The sequence below is a fragment of the Notamacropus eugenii genome, chromosome 4, assembly GCF_028372415.1.
Source record: "Notamacropus eugenii isolate mMacEug1 chromosome 4, mMacEug1.pri_v2, whole genome shotgun sequence".
Taxonomy (NCBI): Eukaryota; Metazoa; Chordata; class Mammalia; order Diprotodontia; family Macropodidae; genus Notamacropus; species Notamacropus eugenii.
In genome coordinates, this window is record NC_092875.1 from 118,622,306 (window position 1) to 118,644,605 (window position 22,300).

Sequence of the window (22,300 nt, forward strand, 5' to 3'; positions counted from 1 at the left end):
TATTTCAGTTCATGAGGTACTTGTAGAGGAAGTAAAATAACACTAAATAGAACAAAGACAAGAAAAACAGTTGAATTGGACCAAGGATATATAGAGAAGATCCTTGCTGGAGGCAAGGAGGGCACTGAGGTAAGACATACAGGGTATCTGATGGAGGGGAAGATACAAAAGGAATGGGAAAAGTCTCAGACCTGGTGAATATGGAAAATATGACTAAGAAAATCACAGTGAGTGCCTCCCCCCTTTTATGTCTACTCTCTCATATATACAAAATCCTTATGAGTTATCACCTATACATAAATTATGGGAATACTCAATGAAGGCATTAGCAAGGACTGATCAGGTTTTCTCAGGAACAATCCACTACTGGACCTCATCTTTGTCATCTCAAAATCAGCTGAAAGATGTAAATAAAATAAGCCCCATTGTGCTTATGGTTTGCTGATTATAAAAACAGCATCTGATTTTGTGGGACAAAAATAACTGTCTTATAGGTTTGTTTTTTTATAGCAAGATGTCTTCCCTTTATACACCAAGATCATTTAGGATTCCTTGGAAGATGTAACAACAGAATGTTCTTCAAAGACTCTTTGGGGACAGACCAGGGAGATATCTGCTCACCAAAGGTATGGGATACTATCATGGCAGAGGTCCAGCACAGAGCCCTGGTTAAGCCGGGATCCTCTGTGGATGGTGAGGTCCCCCAGGTGCTAACATTGTGTTGGTGCATAATATCTTACCATTTCCAAGATATAGAGCCTCCTGAAAGAGATCTGTAATCACTCAAAATTTGGCTGGTCCATCCACCCAAGAAAGCTCAAGAGGATGAAGAATGTTTATTGCCTAGATTCTAATATATTGGAAGAGGAGGGAAAGGGAAGGAAATAAGCATTTTTGTAGTATTTACTATGTGCCAGGCACTGTACTAAGTGCCTTACAAATACCTCATTTGACTCTCACAATGACTCTACAGTTGGGGAAACTGAGGGAGAGGTTGGTTACACTGCTAAAGAATTTGAGACCAGATTTGAATTCAGGTCTTCCTAACTCCAGGCCCAGGTCTATCTACTGAACCACCTAGCTGCCTCTGTTAGATGGATACCCTGTAGAGCTTCCCTTCCTTTATTGTTGAGTCAAAATCCTTATCAAGACCTAGCCTCGGTTCATAGACTTTGGGTTGGAAGGGTCCTTTCCAAGCCATCTAGTCCAGCTCTCTCACATTACAGATGACAAAACTAAGGCCAAGAGAGGATGTGACTTAGCCAAATTCACAAGTGTAGTAAGTATTAGGGCTGGGATTCGAACCCAAGTATTCTAACTCCAAATCCAGCAGCCTTTCTACCACACCAAAACATATGTTGATGTTCCCTTCTCCATTACGCCTTCCCCAGAATCCTTCTTCTTTTGGAGGCAATTGGGATCAAGTGACTTTCTCAGGGTCACGCAGCTAGTAAATGTCTGAGGTCAGATTTGAACTCAGGTCCTCCTGACTCCAATACTGGTACTCTATCCACTGCTCCACTTAGCTGGCCCTAATCTTTCTTCTTCTAAGCCAGAAGTGATTCTTCCCTTCTCAAATCTCCTAGGACACTCTCTTTAGACCTTCTTATGTTACTGCACTTTTACCCTCCACAAGACATGTAATCTAATTGAGGACAGGGTCTGAATTACCTTTAGGTCCCTCTCCATGCCTAACATTGTTGAGAGCTAGTATAGCATTATATGTGCATATATGTGTGTGTGTGTATGCACCAGCTGTAGTAGTTACTTAAACATCTGCCCTTGATGAAAGTAGGCAGCTTGTCTGTACACCTTCCCTTTCAGCACACTCCTCTGTTCTCAAGCCCTCTCTGCCCAGGCCTCTTCATACTGAGATGTCTAGCACTCTTAGTGTGTCCCATGGTTTTCCAAAGATTCCCCTGTGCAATCTTTAGTATCCACAAAGGTCTGCTATCTTCAAAGTATACCCTGCTCCCAACCTGTCTCAAATCAAGTCTCATGAAATAAACTTAATTTCTGTGTTATGAGAAAAACTCCAATTCTCTGACAAAAATAATTCACAAGATGTTGTCTGGTATTTCTTTAAACTGCATTTTCTGCAACTGCAATGAATCGCTAATCAATGGAATGTGTAGAGGAGCTCTTTTAGATGGGCATTATTGAAGCATGTGACCATTCTTGATCCAACCTAAACAGAAAAAGAACGAAGGTCAGCAACTTGGTATTCTACTCCTGAAAAATTGGTAATCTTGCTTGGTGCGATTCCAATCCCCTTCATTAGTTATTTAGATACAAAATTATATGTATATGGACAGCTAGGTGGTGCAGTGGATGGAGCACTGGGTTTGGAATCTGGAAGACTCATCTTCATGAGTTCAAATCTGGCCTCAGACATTCACTAGCTGTGTGACCCTGGGCAAGTCACTTAACCCTCTTTGCCTCAGTTCCTCATTTGTAAAATGAGTGTAAGGAAACCAAGGCCCAGTATCTTTGCCAAGAAACGCCAAAGGGGGTCACAAAGAGCTGAACAACTACTGAAGTGACTCAACAACAAAATAGATGTATGTGCTGTTTCCCTAATTAGAAAGTTAATTCCTTGAGGGCAAGGGGATTTTTGCTTTCTCTCCTCTTCTCTCCTCCTCTCTCCCCTCCTCATATCCTTGGTGCTTAGCACAGTTCCTGGCACACAGTAAGTGTCTAATAAATACTTATTGACTGATTATTATTTCTATTAGGAGAATCCTTGAAGGCTGGCCCAGTGGAAATTTGGATCCTTTTCCTCTATATCAAACCTTCTCCAGTCTTGAGTGCCATCAGTTCTTTTCAAGTAGCAAGGAAATATGATCATAAAAGATATGTTTAAATGTCTCCATGTGTGGGTTTCAAGGTGCAGCATAACTTGAACTGACTAGCCTTCTGGAAGCTTATCACAGAATCATAAAGACCTTAAGGGCATATCTACTGCAGGCCCCTGCCTTTGAATCAAGGAATGGCTGAACCAATGACTCATATACTTGGCACATCCTTTCTTGGTTCCCTTGATTTTTTTTTTCTGTTTTTTTACTCACTTCTCATTCACAAAATGCCATATGGCCTGTACTTCCCGGGCCTTTAGGAGAAGCACAAAGAGGGCCTCAGATAACTTCCCTTCACAATGCTCCCTTTCTGCTTTAACAGGTCTCATAGAGCTGTAAGGGACATGGGAGGTCATTTAGTGCAACTCATTGATTTTATGGGTAAGGAAACTGAGGCCCAGACAGATTATACAAATAGTATCAGAACTGGGATTTGAAACTGCATGTGCTAACTCCACATCCCTGGCTCTTAGTTGTTTACATTGTACCTCACTGCCTCTTGTTTTCAGTGTTTTAGTTGTTTTTGTCCCTTGAGTTCTACTTTGAACCCTACACAACTCAGACCTTTTGGAGGCATATTTATTGTCACTTCAAAGAAATAGGCTTACAAGGACAGAACTTCAAAAAGCTCTCTATCGCTTTCTAGAGACTTCACCTGCAATTAGGATATCTTATCATTAGAATAGCCATGCCTTGATTAATAATGATAACAATTAGCATTTATGTAACTTTACAAGTTAGGTGATACAGTTGGTAGAGTGCAGGGCCAAGACTTATCTTCCTGAGTTTAAACTAGTCTCAGATGTTTACCAGCTGTGTGACCTTAGGCAAGTCACTGAGGATCCTTCCAGTTTGACATCTATGATTCCTATGAAAAATGGAGGTAGGGAGAAGCTTGTCATATCACTTCTACATATGAAGTTGATAAGTGATCAAGAAACTGTTGGCAGGGAAATGGACCATTTTGGAGGAAGACTCGATTAGTCAGGATACCTAAATGTGTGTTCATCCTTCGCTGCTGAAGAAGACCACGTTATCAGAGAAGTACGACATGTACTTGACTTTGTTTTGAGTGACGGAGGGCTGTGCAGGTCACCAGCCTCACTTCTCCTCCAGAGCCATCTGAATCCAGTGACCAGACATTTATCAGGATAACTGGAGATGACCCAGGATGAGGCAATTGGGGTTAAGTGACTTGCCCAAGGTCACACAGCTAGTGAGTATCAAGTGTCTGAGGTGAGATTTGAACTCTGTACCTAAATGTATAATTGGGATGAAAGAGATGAAGGAAACGTTTTGAAGCCAGGTAACTGGAAAGAAAGGTGGTATCACTGATGAAATGGGATGAAAAGGGGAAGCTAGAAGGAACAATAGATAGTGGGGCTATTGGCTCTTTCAAGTAGGACAATATGCCTCTCTAAATGCTGTCAAAGGTTTTCTTAGGTTTTTGCTGGCTACTATATCACACTGTTGTTTAATCAAATCCCTAAAACCCTCAGTTTCATACGAACTATTGTTAGCCATCTGTCTTCCATAAAGTACTCATGAAAATGATTTTTTGAATGCTGAGTCTAGAATCAGGAAAACCTGAATTCAAATCCAGCCTCAGATACTTACTAGTTGTGTGATCTTGGACAAATCACTCAACCTGTTTGCCTCAGTTTCTTCATTTGTAAAATGGGAATGATAACAGCATCTGCCTCCCAGGGTTGTGGTGAGAATCAGTTGGAATATTTGTAAAGTGCTGAGCACAGTGCCTGGTACATAGTAGGTGCTATATAAATGCTAGCTATTACTATGAAAAGTCAGGTCATGATCTTATGGTAGAGTATCTGGGAGAGCGTACAAATATATCCTAAATTTTACAGTGAGGGGTGTAAATTGATTACAGGCTCTCAAAAATTTGACATGCCAATCAAAACAGCTAATATGTTGTTAGGTTACGTTAATATAATTGTAGTCTCCAGAACAAAGAGGGCATATGGATTGTTCCACTTTCTTCTGTATGGTCAGATCACATCAGGAGCAGTGTTGCAGAGAGTGTGTGTGTGTGTGTGTATTTTTAAAATTATTTAACACTGAACTTTAAAATTTTTTTGAGTTCCAAATTCTCTGCCTCCCTCCAGCCCCTCTTCCACTTATTGAGAAGGCAAGCAATTTGATACCCATTATACATGAGACATCATGCAAAACATACCTGTAGATTAGCCATGCTGCAAAAAAATATAAAGTGAAAAAAATATTTCAATCCGAGTTCATCAGTTCTCTCTCTGGAGGTGGACAGTACTTTTCACTCTCAGTCCTGTGGAACTGTCTTGGATTACCGTACTGATCAGAATAGCCAAGTCTTTCACAGTTGATCATCATAAGATATTGTTCTTATTATGTGTAATATTCTCCTGGTTCTGCTCACTCCTCTTTGCCTTGATTCATAGAAGTCTTTTCTGGGTCACATTTTAAGAGTGATATTCACAAGCTGGGGTGTTTCCAGAGAAGGGAGACAAGGATGAGGAAACTAGGGACTGGAAACCATGCTGTATGAGAAACAGAGGAACCTGGGACAATGTAAGGCATAGATACAAGACACTCATGCTGCTAAGCCCATCACCTCCCCCTTTTACTCACCTACCTTTGGTTTTCACCTTTCACCCAACTCTCACTTTTGACTCCAAGAAACTATAGCCTGTGCAGTGGTAAAATTGTCTTGGCAGATGACCTGAAACAGGTTGAGGGTGACTAACAGGCCTCAAACATGTCAGTGAGTTAGGGGTATGTCAACCCCAAGCATGTGAAGACACCCCTCCGCACAATGTGCAGATGATTATAATTTGTTCCAATAGCCATGGAGGTAGCTGATGCAGGTGCTGTGGAGAGCCTAGAGCTTGGTTAGACATCTAAGATGCCAAAGTCATCCACTACATCCCAGGCCATTGCCATGCTGACTTTTGCTTTGCCACTGGATTTCAATGACTCTGGAAGAGGGAATGACTTGCATGTGAAGTGGATTTAAGCGAGGCAGAATTGCACAAAGTCGTCAGCTTTACTCTCTCTTCCAGAGTCACTGAAGTCCAGTGGCAAGACAAATATGATTTGTCCCTAAGTAAATTCTCAGTCTCTATGATTTTGTCCTCTGTCCATTCTTAGATAAATATTCCAATTAATATAGCTGCTGCATAAGTTACAAATTGATGACCACTTTTTAAAGAAGTCTGTTACTGCCTTTAAGACCTTAGGTAAGTCACTTAACCTGTCTAGGTCTCAGGTTCCTCATCTATAAAAAGAGAGACTTAGATTACAAGGCCTCTAAGGTCGTTCCAGTTCTCAGTCTTAGGTAGAAGACAATAAAATACAATCGGCTTATGGAGGGTAATTACTTTAGAGACTGAACTGAGTTGTCTCACAAACTTTTTGGGGGGGGGGGGGCAGGAGAGGATGATCAGGCAACATTTTAGCATCTTACAGTATTGCAAAGTACTTATTAAAAGCATCACTGCACTGGATTTGTGTGTGCCAGTCAAGAGAGTATTATCTTATATTTAGAATGACAGATGAAAGCATATACAATAGTAATGGCCAATAGTGGAGTGTCAACAATTTTATTTATTAAACTATTCATTAAACACTTTCATTGGCACTGGACAAAATCTTTCTCTCAAAGAGGCCACAGTCTAATGTGGGAGACAACCTTCAAGCAACTATCTACAAACAAGATATAAGTAGGATAAATCAGAATAGTCAACTGAGGGAAGGCATTAGCATTAAGGGGGACTGGGAAAGGCATCTTGTAGAAGGTGAAACTTTATCTGGATCTTGAGAGAAACCAAGGAAACCAGAAAGTGAAGATGAGGAGGGAGGGAATTCCAGGCATGGGGGAGAGCCAGTGAAAATGTCCAGAGTAGGGGGAAGAGCCAAGATGGTGGAGTAGAAAGACACACATACGCAGGCTCTCCCCACAAAGCCCATAAAATACCTGTAGAGAGGGACTCTCAACAAATTTTGGAGCAGCAGAAGTGGAGAACAACTAAGTGGAGGAGATTTCTAGCCTAGGGTGACCTGAAAGGCCCACAGGAAATGTTGGTTGCACAGGACCCAGAGGGGAGCCCAGCCCAGCTTTGGTGGTGTGGCACAGTGGCAGTGGCATGGTGTGGCTCTGGGAGGAGGACACCTCTGGGGCGGAATCTCCAGTCACAGTAGCAGCGAATCCCCAGTCCCAGCAGCAGTGATTCACAGATCCCTCAACCCACAGGTACCAAAGGTCAGTGATGGGAGTTTTTTCAGCTGGCCGAGAAGGGAGAAGGGCTTTCCCATAGCTCTGGCCTCAGGTAGCGGCCACAGAGGCCACACTGGCAGGCGGCAGCAATTCCCACAGCAGCCCATACAGCCACCCGCTTCCATTGTTGGATCGTAAAAACCCCTGAGGGCACTGAGGAGCTGAATATTACTTCAGCCCTGTGTAGAGGCCCTGAGGGAACTGATCTTTATCTCACACTGAATGGCGGCCCTGCCCATCCAGCTTATCTGAAAATCAGCCCCCAGTGTTGACTTGGCGGAACTGGAGACCAGGTGGCTGTGAAGAGGTAACTGCTAAGATTCTGGGCACAAAAATCTCTTCCTACTTTCAGACCAGTGTATGCACTTGATTGTGCCACCTTGGAGGAACTGAGATCTTACAGATTCCCAGAGTATACCCTACTCTTGACAAAGGACCCAAAAGTCAAGTAACTGGTTGGGAAAATGCCCCAAAAAGGGGAAAAAAATAAGACTATAGGTTACTTTCTGGGTGAACAGATATCTTCTCCTATCCTTTCCGATGAGGAAGAACAATGCTTACCATCAGGGAAAGACATAAAAGCCAAGGTTTCTGTATCCCAAACATCCAAAATAAATATTCAATGGTCTCAGGCCATGGAAGAGCTCAAAAAGGAATTTGAAAATCAAGTAAGAGAGGTGGAGGAAAAACTGGGAAGAAAAATGAAAGAGACGCAAGAAAAGCATGAAAAGCAGATCAACACCTTACTAAAGGAGACCCAATAAAATGCTGAAGAAAATAACACCTTTAAAAATAGGCTAACTCAATTGGAAAAGAGGTTCAAAAAGCCAATGAGGAGAAGAATGCTTTCAAAAGCAGAATTAGCCAAATGGAAAAGAAGGTTCAAAAGATCACCGAAGAAAATAGTTCTTTAAAAATCAGAATAGAACAGATGGAGGCTAATGACTTTATGAGAAACCAAGAAATCACAAAACAAAACCAAAAGAATGAAAAAATGGAAGAGAATGTGAAATATTTCACTGGAAAAACAACTGACCTGGAAAATAGATCCAGGAGAGACAATTTAAAAATTATGGGACTACCTGAAAGCCATGATCAAAAAAAAGAGCCTAGACATCATCTTTCATGAAATTATCAAGGAAAACTGCCCTGATATTCTAGAACCAGGGGGCAAAATGAATATTGAAAGATTCCACCAATCACCTCCTGAAAGAGAAGCAAAAAGAGAAACTCCTAGGAACATTGTGGCCAAATTCCAGAGTTCCCAGGTCAAGGGGAAAATATTGCAAGCATCTAGAAAGAATCAATTCAAGTATTGTGGAAATACAATCAGGATAACACAAGATCTAGCAGCTTCTACATTTAAGGGATAGAAGGGCTTGGAATATGATATTCCAGAAGTCAAAGGAACTAGGACTTAAACCAAGAATCACCTACCCAGCAAAACTGAGTATAATACTTCAGGGGAAAAAATTGTCTTTTAATGAAATAGGGGACTTTTAAGCATTCTTGATGAAAAGACCAGAGCTGAAAAGCAAATTTGACTTTCAAACACAAGAATCAAGAGAAGCATGAAAAGGTAAACAGCAAAGAGAAATCATAAGGGACTTACTAAAGTTGAACTACTTACATTCCTACATGGAAAGACAGTATTTGTAACTCTTGAAAACTTTTTTCAGTATCTGGGTAGTTGGTGGGATTACACACACACACACACACACACACACACACACACACACACACACACACACACACACACACACAGAGCACAGGGTGAATTGAATAGGATGGGATCATATCTTAAAAAAAAATGAAATTAAGCAGTGAGAGAAAAATATATTGGGAGGAGAAAGGGAGAAATGGAATGATGCAAATTATCTCTCATAAAAGAGGCAAGTAAATGACTTTTCAGTGGAGGGAAAAGTGGGGAGGTGAGAGAAAAAACATGAAGCTTATTCTCATCACATTCAACTAAAGGAAGGAATAAAATGCATGCTCATTTTGGTATGAAAACCTATCTTACAATACAGGAAAGTGGGGGAGAAGGGGATAAGCAGGGTAGATGAGGGAAGGGAGGGCAATGGGAAGAGGGAGCAATTAGAAGTCAACACTCTTGGGGAGGGACAGGATCAAAAGAAAGAATAGAAGTAATGGAGGGCAGGATAGGATGGAGGGAAATATAGTTAGTCTTACACAACACGACTATTATGGAAGTCATTTGCAAAACTACACAGATTATGGCCTATATTGAATTGCCTGCCTTCCCAAAGGGAATGGGTGGGGAGGGAGGAAGAGAAGTTGGAACTCAAAGTTTTAAGAACAACTGTTGAGTATTGTTCTTGCAACTAGGAAACAAGAAATACAGGTAATGGGGTATAGAAAGTTATCTTGCCCTACAGGACAAAAGAGAAGATGGGGATAAGGGAAGGGAGGGATGTTAGAAGGGAGGGCAGATTGGTGATAGGGGCAATTAGAATGATTGGCGTTTTGGGGTGCGGGGAGGGGACAAATGGGAAGAAAATTTGGAACCCAAAATTTTGTGGAAATGAATGTTGAAAACTCAAATAAATAAATAAATAAAATGTCCAGAGTAGGGAGATAGAATATCTTATGTGAGAAAAAGCAAGGAGGCTAGAGTTACTGGATCACGTAGTATATGGAATGGAGAAATATGTAAGAGTACTGGAAAGGTAGGAAGAAGCCTGGTTATGAGGGACTCTAAGAGCCAGAGGATTTGATCCTGGAGGGAAGGGAAGTCACTAGAGTTAACTGAAACCATTGGGTGGGGTAGCTGACATGGTCAGACCCACGTGCTAGTAAGAACAATTTGCCACTACTAGGTCTGTATCCCAAAGAGATAAAAAAACGAAAAGGAAAAGGACTTATTTGTACAAAAATATTTATAGCAACTCTTTTTGTGGTGTCAGGTCAAAGTTTATTTTTTTAACTTTATTTTTCTTGTGTTTTTGTGTGTCTTTTCTTTCACAACAGGACTAATATGGAAATATGCTTTGCATGACAGCACTTGTATAACCTATATCAAATTGTCTGTTCTCAATGAGGGGGAGGGGAGGGGGGAAGGAAGAAAATTTGAACTCAAAATATTAAAAAATGAATGTTAAAAATTGTTTTACATGTAATTGCAGAAAAAATAAAATATGATTTTTTAAAAAAAGAAAATAAAAGGAAAGAGCAATTTGAAACCTGAGTGGAGGATGGCTTGAAGTGGGGAGAGACTTGTGGCAAGCAGATCAAACAGCTTTTGTAACTGTCCAGGTGTGAGGTGATGAAGGCCTGTGTTGTGGAGGTAGAAGTGTCAGAGTGGGACAGATGGAATTGACAGGACTTGATCAAATATTGAACAGTGTGAGGCAAGAGAGTGAGGAGTTGAAGGTGTGAGCCTGAAGGACTAGGAGGATGGTGTTGCCATCCTGTAGATGGGTGGAAGAGGGAAGGATTTGGGGGGAACAATAATGAGTTCCGTATTTGTCATTTTGAGTTGACGATATCTACAGGATATTCAGTTTGACTTGTCTAATATAGCTGGAAATTTGAAAATGGAGATTAGGAGAGAGATTCAAGCAGAATAAATATATCCAAGAATCATCTGTATAGAGGTGATAATTGAATCTCTTGGAGCTGAGGAGTTCACCAAGGGATATATTAAAGAGGAGAAGTGGGTCCAGAGAGGTCAAGAAGGATAAGGACTGAGAAAAAGTCATTAGCCTGGCCATTGTAGGTAGTAGGGAAGCATCTGACAGACAGGGAGCAACTGAAGATTAGTGATTAGAAGGGAAAATCTGCTGCAGAAGATGAGATGGAAAAGATACACTTCGTCTTGTCAAAAGTATTAGCCTTGTCAAGGAGAAGAACCACCTTTTTTTTTGAATGAGCCAGTTGAAACAGGAAATAGTGGCAGAAGGCATCTGAGTGATGTGAGACAAAGAAGGGGAGGAGATAAAAGGGAGAATGGTAAATAGCCTCAGTTTTTTTCAGTGAAATACAAGGCAAAGTTCTGAGCTGAGAGGGTGAAAGGAAGGGGGGTGAGTTTGGGGCAGGACAAAAAGGTTTGAAAAACTTGCTGTGGTAAGTGGAATAAAGAATAGATGTGGGAAGTATAAAAGGATTGCCTAGCAGCAGTGAGAACCCACTTGAGAGTATCTAACATAAATTTGTAATGGACCTAGTTGGCATATTTTCATAATTTTCTCCAGCTTTTTCAGCAGCAGATGGAGCAGGAGTAAAGACAGAGAGGACGGTGGGAGAGCAAGATCTTTAATAGGATAATAGGAAAAGCGACTTGAAAGAGGAGGACAGTGTAGAGGTGAATTGGGCCAAGGGGTCAAGAGGTAGAGAGGAGAAGAGAATAATAAGTGCAGGGGTAATGTGAAAGAACTGAGGGGATGAGGGGCTTAGAGGTCACAATATAGCCTAAACATTAAATACTTTGAAACACAAAAAGCCATTTACATCAATGTCTACATCTTTTGAAAAATTCGCCAAACAAGAAAACTACAGAGAAAAAGTTACAGATAATCACTTTATTTAACAAACACGAAGTTTTAAAGAAGAAAAATTTAAATGAATGTTGTTACATGGCAGTTAAAAATACTTTGGATTATGTTTGAAATCATTCATTTTACCTGCAAATGAAGCAGAATAAACACTGTTCTAGTCAGCTGACAATAAGCAAGTGGTCTCAGTAGACACTGATAGACTTTCCTTTCTATGAGAACACATGAGCTGTAGACATCTGCATCATCTAGCGGCTCTGTTTGTTCTGGCTGTTGGCTATTCTTCTGTGGTTTTCAATGGCTCTTCCGAGCACTACATCTTGCACAAGATCTGTCAACCTGACATCTGTATGACTACAGCCAACTTTGGGGCAGCTGTCAGAAAGGAAAAACAACAACAAATCCAATTATAATCCAGAGGTTCTATACTCCATATTAACTTATTATAATAGCAATATCACATATGTAATGGAGGCGAACAGACCTGCAGATCATATTTCTATTGTAAATTTATTTAATATTTAAATTTTAAAATGGGAGAGTATTGCCAAAAGAAGTTTTGAATCCTTAAAAACAGGAAAGACACCCATCTGCTTGTTACTGTTTAGATGGCAGTTCTTTCCATTTTTATGACTAAAAGCAACTGTCTTCATCTGGCACTGTGTTTTGTAACAGTCCAATATGCTTATCATATTATAATGTATATTAAAACTTATCTCTACTGGTCTGTAAACTCCATGAGGGCAGAAATTGTCTTATCTCAACTCTGCATTTCTCCCATAGAACAGAAGGGTTCTCCCCACAGAGTGAGGATATATTTAGTGATATGTTTTATCCCTAGATCAACATATTTTTAGTCATTCATAATAATCCATTTCTCATTTTTGAAATTTTGTAGAAAGAAGATCCAAAAGCTACAAGTCTCTCTTTGGCTATTCAATTTAAGAAACCTTTATTAAAATACCTGTTTCATGAATCGCATAGCACAAGGTGAGATACAAAGGTGAAACACGGCTCAAAGGAGGATAAAGCAAATACATATATAGCTATAATCAGAGCTCTAAGTACATAAAAAATGTCCAGTCAGAGAAGTCTGGCAGAGAACAGAAAGGCTTGACTAGTACAACAAATTCAAAATTCCACAGATTAACACTTTGGTAAAGTGAAATAGCAAGTATAGGAATGAATTTCTTAGTTTAGGACTCTTAAGAAACCTAAAGAAAATCCCTGTCATAATGAACATTAGAATGATATATTTCATAAATTAACCTGGAGAACAGCTAGCCAGCTCTTGGGGATGGAAAGAGACAAGTATCTGCCTCACAGTGTGAAGGAATGGAAAGAACTCGGGACCTGGAGTCAGAAATACCTCTGTTCTAGTCCCAGTTCTGCAGTTTAGAATGCACTTGACCTTGAACCTTAGATTCATCATATGTAAAATGAAGATAATAGTACTTTGACTAACTACTTCACAGGATTGTTGTGAGAAAAGTTCTCTGTAAATAGAAATGTGATACTAAATGTGGCCCAGTCTTCTTTCTCCTACATATACCACAGTGTATCAAACTCAATGATCCAGACAATGAGTAATATTTTGGATAGGGAAGTGGATTGTGAGGTGGTGAAGACCTCCCGATGACATAATATGGTTTCATTTAGTGAAACGACAGATATTCCGAGAACAACTGATGGATTTAAGCACGCAAAAAATTAGTTTCAGTTTGGCTAATTGTGAAGAGGTATACTATTAGGGAAAAAAGTCAAAATACATAAGATGAAACTCTTAGAACTTGGGGAAAAAAAGACTTTGATGTTATTTTAGTTACACAAATTCAACTCAGTTATCTTCTCAGGAAACTGAAAAACAAAACACAATAAAGCAAGTCCCTCAAGGTGCTTTTACCAAATGAAACCACACAAAAAAACCTTAATGACACCATCACACACCATGGACAAGGGCACTCCCACTGCCAGAGTAATAGCGCAGAGAACATTTTATAGGCATTAGTGCATTAATCCCTACAACACCCTGGTGAGCCACTCAGGTGTGTCAGTTCCGTTCCTTAAGCCCTCATGTCATCCCAGTTCAGGACTCAGAGACTACTGGCTTTGGAAGAGAGGCTTAGTTTTTGAACTTATGTCACTGAAGAGAACAGCACATTCCTTTTGGGCAAAGAGCTGTCTAGTGGGTTTGCAAGCCTTAAGGAGTGCCCAGGTCAGAGTCAACCTGGGCACCAGTATCTGGCCACACAGTCTGACTAAAGTTAGAAGCTCCTGAAGCCTATAAGATTTAAATGTATTACCCACAAAGAAAGAAAGAGATGGAAATATAGGGTCAATGAGTGGGACTGGATGCTTCATGATAGGCATAGTGCGTTAGTTATGCTATTATGCACACCTTCATTCTCAAATAAAGATCAATTCATGCTTAATGAAGTAACAAAAATAGTCATTTTCTTTACTGCTATTAATCTAATATGCATAGGAAGGGACAAATGATTCTGAAGTAGTTTGTTCCCTTTGTAAAAAAAAAAAAGTGGGGTGGAGGTTGGGAAATGAAAAATTATTTTTTAAAACTTCCCTTGGAAGAAGGTAATGAATGATTCTCATTTTACAAGTAAGGAAGCTGAGTCTCAGAGACGTTAAGTGACTTGCCTATGTTTAAGAACTAGTAAATGGCAGAGCAGAGACTCAAATCCACTCTTCAGTGTATCACTCTTCCCCCATCTCCTCTTCCTTTCAGCAGAGGGCTTCAAATAACACTTTCTCAATAAAAACTGAGATCATCTGTAGTGAGCTTGCTCCTCTCTGCAATGGCGCACCTGAAATCCTTTCTCTCTCCTTGCCAAGGGTAGCTCTGTGCTTATGCCCTTAGTTGTACACTCTCCTGTTTCTTCTTGGAACTTGTTCCCCCTCTAATTTGCTTCCTGTCCAGCCCCTCTCCTTCTGATCCAGTCTCTCTTTAAATACCAGCTCCTGTTCTTCAACCTACAAATATGCTTCCATCTCCTACACCATTAAAAGACTTTTCACTTGACCATGACATTCCCTTCGTATCTCTCCTTCCTTTCTTAGTGTAACTCCTAGGAAATATTATCCATGCTTGCTGTTTCCCTTTCCTTACCTCCCATTCATTTTCAGCTTAGTAAATCTGACTTCTGTTACCATCATTCAACTGAGACTGCTCCCAACAATGTCACCAACAATCTCTCACCTGGACTTTTCTCAGTCTTCATCCTCTATGCATCTCTGACCATTCTCTCTTTCTGGATACCTGCTTCTCCCTAGGTTTTCACAATCCTGCTTCTTCCTGGTTCTCTTCCTACCTCTCTGACTATTCCTCAATGCTGAATTATTATCTATCTTCTACCTCCTGGGCATGAATCTACTTCCAGGAATCTCTCTTCCTTGCTCTATTCTGTGTGTCCTCATTAGCTCTAGAAGTCCAACATCTCTGTGCAGATGGCTTCCAAATGTACATATTCATCTCTCTTCTCTCATCTGAACTCCAGAGTTCTATGTCCAGTTACCTGCTGCACATCTCCACCACAACGTCCCATAGGCACCTCAAAATCATCATGCCTAAAATGGAATTGAACATCCTCCATCTTCTAACAATACAACTATGTAACCTCAGAGTCATGCTTCAGATTCTGCCTTCTCTTTTATATCCCCATATCCAATCATGTTCCAAGTTGTAACCATCCTATATTTACACTACCACGTGCATCTTTTGCCATTTCTTTAGTCAGCCACCATCCTACTGGCTCTGGCACTCATTGTCTTTTGCCTGAACAGCTGTAACAACATCCTACCTGGTCTGCTTGCTTTCAGTATCTCCCCTGTCATTAGAACTCAGCAGCTAAAATGATATTCCTAAAGCACAATTCTGACCATGTGATTCTCTTAAGAAGCTTCAGTAGTATTCTTCAATAGTATCTCTAGAATAAAATACAAACTATTCTGTGTAAGATTTAAAGCACTTCACAATCTGGCTCCATCCTATCTTTTTCAGAGCTACTTCTCATTCCTTCTCCCTGTACTCTACAAGCCTCCTAACTGGTCTACTCACTGTTCCCTACATATGACATTTCATCCCTGGACTCTAGCCTTTGCCTAAGTTGTCCCTCATGTCTGCAAAGTGCTCCCTCCTCACATCTGTCTCTTGGAATTCTTGACTCCATTTTAAGCTCACCTCCAGTGATACCTACTACACGAAGCTTTTCCTCATCTCCCCAGCAGTTACCACTTCATCCTCAAATTTACTTTGTATATACTTTATATTTATTTGTATACATACTGTTCCCTGCTCTCCTCTTCCTCTCCCTGCCCACCTTCCCATGTAAGAATTGAAACTCCCTGATGATATGAACTTTGTTTTTTTGTCTTTGGCCAGGGACTATGTTTACCACGAACTTCACAAAGCAGTATGAAATATGCCACAAGTTCTGCACACACCAGGCACTTAATACTTGTGGGATCAAACTAAAAACTCTATTAGGAAAGAATTAGGGCTTACATATCAAACATTTTGTTCTTCTCCAAAGCCACTGCAGAATCTCAGAGGCTGAACCTATATGACTCAGGAAGCATCCCAAAAACACAACATACCTGTCACTCTAAATTCATCAAAGTTTAATTAGAACACAGTAATAAAAAGAAATGTAAGACATCCCAAATTGGGTGCTGGTTAATTCAAACATGAAGAACACAACTTCTCATCATGACTGCACATTTGGCCATATACTTAGCAGGATAAAACTGATACCACATCAATGACTTCTTTAAGAAAAAATCCTGGAGAGATTTTTGAACTTTTCACTGAAATTTAGTGTAGTTATCAACTTCATCACGAAATGCTGCTTCCTCCTCAATATCATATGGAAACATGACTTTCTTTGCATAATAACATCAAAAATGGTTTAAGTACTATTTGGTTACAAAATACTTTTGGATAGGTTTTCTCTCATTCGAGTGCTATTAAGCCCACTTAGGATATCTTGTCCATACCTTAAATTCAATTTCCTCTCAAATCCAATGTTACTGACCAAGTCTGGCTATTTCTATCTCAAATGTCTTTTTTATTTGACCCCATGTCTGTATTTACAGCTGTCACCTTATTTCAAATCCTTATTACCTCTCAACCAGACTACTCATTTGTAAGATATTCTTCTATAAGAAAGTTAATAAACATCAGCAAATATGAACATTTCAATAATCAAAGAACAATTAAAAGGTGGGTTGTACATTAAATTGTGAATTTATATTACGTAAGTTTATCTGTTCTTTGTTTTTTACTATGGGCACCTTTCAAAAAAGATAAAAAATTTAACGTGATAGTTCCAACACAGTCCTGCTTGTCTGTGTTCCTTTCTGAATATCTTTTTGTTCTCTTTAATTTACTTCTTTAATGATTTAATGACATTTTTTCCTTTCTGGAGTAGCTGTCACTGTCTATACCTTCTTGCGTCTGACAGCTCTCCTCCAAGAAGTGGTCTTCTGTAGTCATAACAGTCATATTATTATTGTTCTTAATTTTTTTCATAGATTTTTTTTCTTTATAATGTTGAGATCATTGTATACATTTATTCCTGAATCTTCTCAGTTTGCTCAGTTCATATTAGTCCTTCAAGTGTTCCATGAACCTGTCCCTTTTAGCATTGTCATATCATAATACTATATGATTGCATTCATATACCATAATTAGTTCAGCAATTCCCTGAATGGTAGGTACCTCTTCAGCTGGAGTTCTTTGCCATGACAAAAAGAGCTGCTACAAGTATTATTGTAAAAATGGGTCTTTTTCCTCTTTCTTCGATCTCCTTGGGATACAGGATTTTGTTTGTGCAGAAATGTTACCATTTATATAATCAAAATGGTTCATTTTATCATCTGGAATCCCATCTACTCCTTGTCAATAAAGAACTTTTCCCATATCTATAGTTGTAAAAAAAAAATCTCATTCTTTTACAATTTATGATACGACCTTTAGTATCCATAGTAATCATTTTACGCTTATTGTGATATATTGAGTAAGATAGTGACAGAAACCTAATAATTTCAGCTTTTTTAGGCCTTTTTTTAAATAGTTAGTCCTACTCCTAGTATCTGGAGTCCCTGGATTTACCAAACACTATGTTACTATGTCTGTTTGCTTATGCATTTCTTATACCTAATCCATTTCAATGATCAACTTTTCTATTTTTTAGCCAGTATCAAAGAGTTTATGAGCATCTAGACAGCTAAGTGCTGGGCCTGGAGTTGGGAAGACCTGAGTTCAAATCCTGCCTCAGACACTTACTTAGCTGCATGACCCTGGTCAAGTCACTTAACCTCTGTTTGCCTTAATCCGCTGGAAGAGGAAATGGCAAACCACGTCAATATCTTTCTTTGTCAAGAAAACCATATGGACAGTATTGGGATGCTGTCGTCCATGGGGGTCATGAAGAATAGAACATGACTGAATAACAACAGCCCAAGAGTTTTGGTGATTATTGCTTTGTACTATCTTTTGGTTGATAGGACCCCTCCTGTATAACTGCCTTGTCATGGCAGAGGGGCTTGTGCAGCTAAATGAAACTATGAGCACAAGTCATAATGGAAAGTTCTGACAAAAGGTAATCCACTGGAGAAGGAAATAGCAAACCACTACAGTATCTTTGGTTCAGAGTAGAAGTTTGATAGGATATTGTCTTCTCCTATTTTTTAAAAGGACAATTTACATGATACTAGGATTTATTTTTCTTTATTTAAATAGCTGATAGAATCAACTTGGAAATCCATCTGGTCTTGTGTTTGTTTTAGTTCCTTTATGGCATGTTCACTTTCTTCTACTTCTTATGTTAATCTAAGTTTTTCATAGTTTTGTAAGTATTAATCTATTTAGGTAATCCATTTTGTTGGTATATAAATGGACAAAATACTTTCTAATAATCTACTTTATCTCCACTTCATTTGTTGTGAATTCTCTAGCATTTTTTATATTAGCAGTTAGATTTGCCTATACTTTAAATCAATTTGGCTAAAGGTTTATCATTTTATCAGTTTAAAAAAAGCTCCTAGTGTTATTTATCAAATTATTTTTGTTTTCAATTTTGCTTCTTTGATTTTCATGTCTATTCTTGTGTTTAGTTGGAGATTTTTAATTTGTTGCCCTTCATAACCTAATCCCTTTCTATCTTTCCAGTCTTCTTATGCCTTGCTCCATGACATACTGTACTCTTTAATCTTGTGACAACCACAAACAAGTCATTCTATCTCTCAAGCTATGGATAGCCATATGAAAAAATGTTTCAGACTACTATGGATAGCCATATGAAAAAATGTTTCAGACTACTAAGAAATAGGGAAATGTAAATTAAAGCAACTCTGAGGTTCCTCCTCACATCCATCAGACTGACAAAGCTGACAAAAAGGGAAAATGATCACTGCTGAAGGAGCTGCGGGAAAGCAGGCAAATTAATGCGCTGTTGCTAGAGCTGTGAATGAATAGTCATTCTGGAAAGCCATCTGGAACTATGCCCTCAAATGACTAAATTGTACATTTCTAGTGATATCACTACTAGGCTTACAAATAGGTGAAAGAAGCATCAGGATGACCTATGGATGCAGAAAAACTTTGCAATGCCAAGAAGCAGAAACTAAAGTAAGGTAGCCTGGCAGTTAGGGACAGAGAGACTCAGGGAACAAAATGAGATGTAATTTTATTTTGAGGGGCAAGGGGATCATGGCAATGTAGGAATTTCTTTTGACTCAGCACATTTGTAAAAAGAATTTTGTTTTACTTCCCCCTCCCCACTGGAGATGGGAGGGAAAGATAATAAATTTTTGTAAACTGAAAAAAATTTTTTTTAAAGAAAAGTAATGGTTAGAAAAATAGAAGGAAAATTAGGAATGACTGATGTCTTCAAGGGAAAAAAAACAATCTAGCAGGAGATTGTGTTCAACAGCACTAAAAAATTAAGAGAACTATAAAGACAAAAAACACCCCTGTTTTTGAAGATTAGGAGATCACTGACTAACAGGTTCTGGGAGAAGCTCTCTGCTCTCCACCTCCAATCAGAGTGTACTGATGAAGTAAGAATTCTAGAGCTGAAGTAAACTTTTAGGAGAGGGGGAAGTGACCCCTGGAGCATGATTGTCCAGAGGAGTGTAGCCAGTTGAGGACTGAAGAGATGGCTGGCCTGTTCAAATGTCATTCACTCCCCCACCCTTTCCTTGCACAGACTTCTACTTGACTGCATGAGATAATTTTACCTCATTTTCTCCCTTCCTCTTCCCACAGTGCATTCTTCTTCTCTTCTCTTTCCATTTTTCTTCTACGATCACCGAGACATAATAGAACCACTCCCAGGCCTTCTGTTTAATTAGACTCCCTTTCTGACCCCTGATGATAGGGTTCAGAGGGGATACATTTCATCATCTGTCATATTAGAATAGAAGCAGTTTACAATTGTTTAATCCACTACAATTACTTGTTCAGTTTGCATTTTAGCTTTCCCTTGACTACTATGTTTGCATTTCCAACTTTCTATGCAGCTCTGATCTTTCTATCAGGAACACCTGAAAATTCTTTATTTCATTAAAGGTCCATTTTTCGCCTCTAGGATTATGCTGACTTTTGTTGCACAAGCTCTTCTTGGTTTTAAGCCTATAAGCTTTTTCTCCGAGAATATCACATTCTAAGTTCTCTTCTCCTTTACAATAGTGGCTGCTAAATGGTGTGTGATTGTGATGGTGGTTCCTCACTATTTGAATTCTTTCTGCATGCTGACAATATTTATCCTTTGATCTGGTTGCCCTGGATTTTGACTACGATGCTCATTTAGGGGTTTCTTTTAAGAAATGAACAGTGGATTTTTTCTATCTCCATTTTGTTCTGTGGTTCTAAGAGGTCTGGGCAGTTTTGTTTTGTTTTTTTAAAGATTTCTTGAAATATGATTCTAAGCGCTTTTTTTTGCCATGGCATTCAGATAGTCTACTGATTTCTAAATTTTCTCTCCATAAATCTGTTTTCTGGTTCAGTAGTTTTTGCTATAAAACACCTCACATTTTCTGCTATATTTTTCCCAGAGTTTTGACTTTGCTTTAATATTTCCTTTTGTTTTATAGAGTCATTAGCTTTTGTCTGGTACCTTCTAATTTTTAGGATGTCTGTTCCTGGGGAAAGTTTTGTACCTCATGTTGTAACTATTGTTCAGTCATTCAGTTGCATCCAACTCTTTGTGACAGACATATGGGGTTTTCTTGGCAGATACTGGAGTAGTTTGCTTTTCAATTCTCCAGTGTATTAAGGCAAACAGAGGTTAAGTGACTTCTCCAGGGTCACACAGATAGTGTCTGAGGTAGGTCTTCTTGACTACAGGCCCAGTGTAGAATATCCTTATTCATTTATAAAAACCTTTTAAAACCATTTTTTTATGCTCTTGATTCAACTCTTCCAAAAATTCAAGTTGAATTTGTACCTAAGCTACGTGTTTCTTTAAGGCTTTAGATGTCTGTGTTTTATAGTCATTTTCTTCTTCTGAATTTGGGTCTTGAACCTCCTTGTCATTACAGCATAGGGTACAGGGTATCTTCAGGGAAGACTAGTATCTCTGGTGTGAGGGCTGCTAAGTAATTTTCAGGGCTGCCGAGTAATTTTCAGGGCTGCTATCCACCTTGATTCAAGTGCCCACTTGATTCATCAAGCTCTCACCTGTGGCTCCAAAAATCAGTAGCATGCACAGTGGTCACACCCTGATAAACCCATTGGGTATATGGGCTAAACCAGGTTGAGGGTAACTGAGGAGTCTTAAATTCTTTGATGAGTTAGGGAAGTGTCTGCCCCAAGCATAGGAAGACTTTCCCTTGGCTGCATGAAAACAATTTGTTCCAATGGCCATGAATGCAGCTGAAGCAGGCGCTGTGGAGTACTTAGAGCATGATTAGACACTGAGGATACCAAAGTCATCCACTACATCCTGAGCCATTGATAGTCATCTTGACTTTGTCTTACCACAGGACTCTGGTGACTGGAAAAAGAGTGAGGCTGATAGCTTTGCACAACTCTGCCTCACTTACATTCAAATTATGCACAAATCAAAATACATCATTCATATCATTTTACCATTTTTACCTACTTCAAAGTCCTGTGATGACAGGCAAGTGACAAAGCAGCAGGTGTGGATACACTGGGAGCTGTGATCACAGCCTGCACACAGGTGGTATAGGTCATAGAGTCCTCTTCTCACCAGACGGAAACAACAGTGGGATTTGGCAGTCTCCTGGTTGTCTGAACAGTCCTTTTTAAGGACAGTGCTGCTCACCTCTTGGTGTGAGAAAGGGGCTAGAAATAGTACCCTAAAAACTGTTTGTTTCTCTCAACCCTGGCCTGCTTATTGTAGCATTTGAATTGTCTTAGTAAGACTCTAGAGATTACATGGCACTGAGGTCCTTTTTTGGGCTAAACTGCCAAGCATTCAAACTCTACTGCAGAGAGTAAAACTCTGATGGGCTGGCCACATTGTTTGAATGCCAAATGTACACACAAGGCAAGTGCTCACATGGAGGTCAAAAGAAGCAATACAAGGATACTCTCAAGAAGTTTGGAATCAATTGCATGACATGGGAGACACTGGCAAAAGACTGCCCAACATGGTTGTGCCCTCATCAAAAAAGGC

General features: G+C 39.5%; 1 protein-coding gene across 1 annotated transcript in view; it reads right to left on the reverse strand.

The window, feature by feature from the left end:
- Positions 1-11,651: 11,651 nt before the first annotated feature.
- NSMCE2 (NSE2 (MMS21) homolog, SMC5-SMC6 complex SUMO ligase) overlaps positions 11,652-22,300 on the reverse strand; it is a 287,807-nt gene continuing 277,158 nt past the window's right edge. The window contains exon 7 of the mRNA XM_072603092.1: positions 11,652-12,014. Within this exon, the coding sequence (XP_072459193.1) occupies positions 11,888-12,014 (127 nt within the window). The 3' untranslated portion in view covers positions 11,652-11,887. The remainder of the gene's footprint in view (positions 12,015-22,300) is intronic.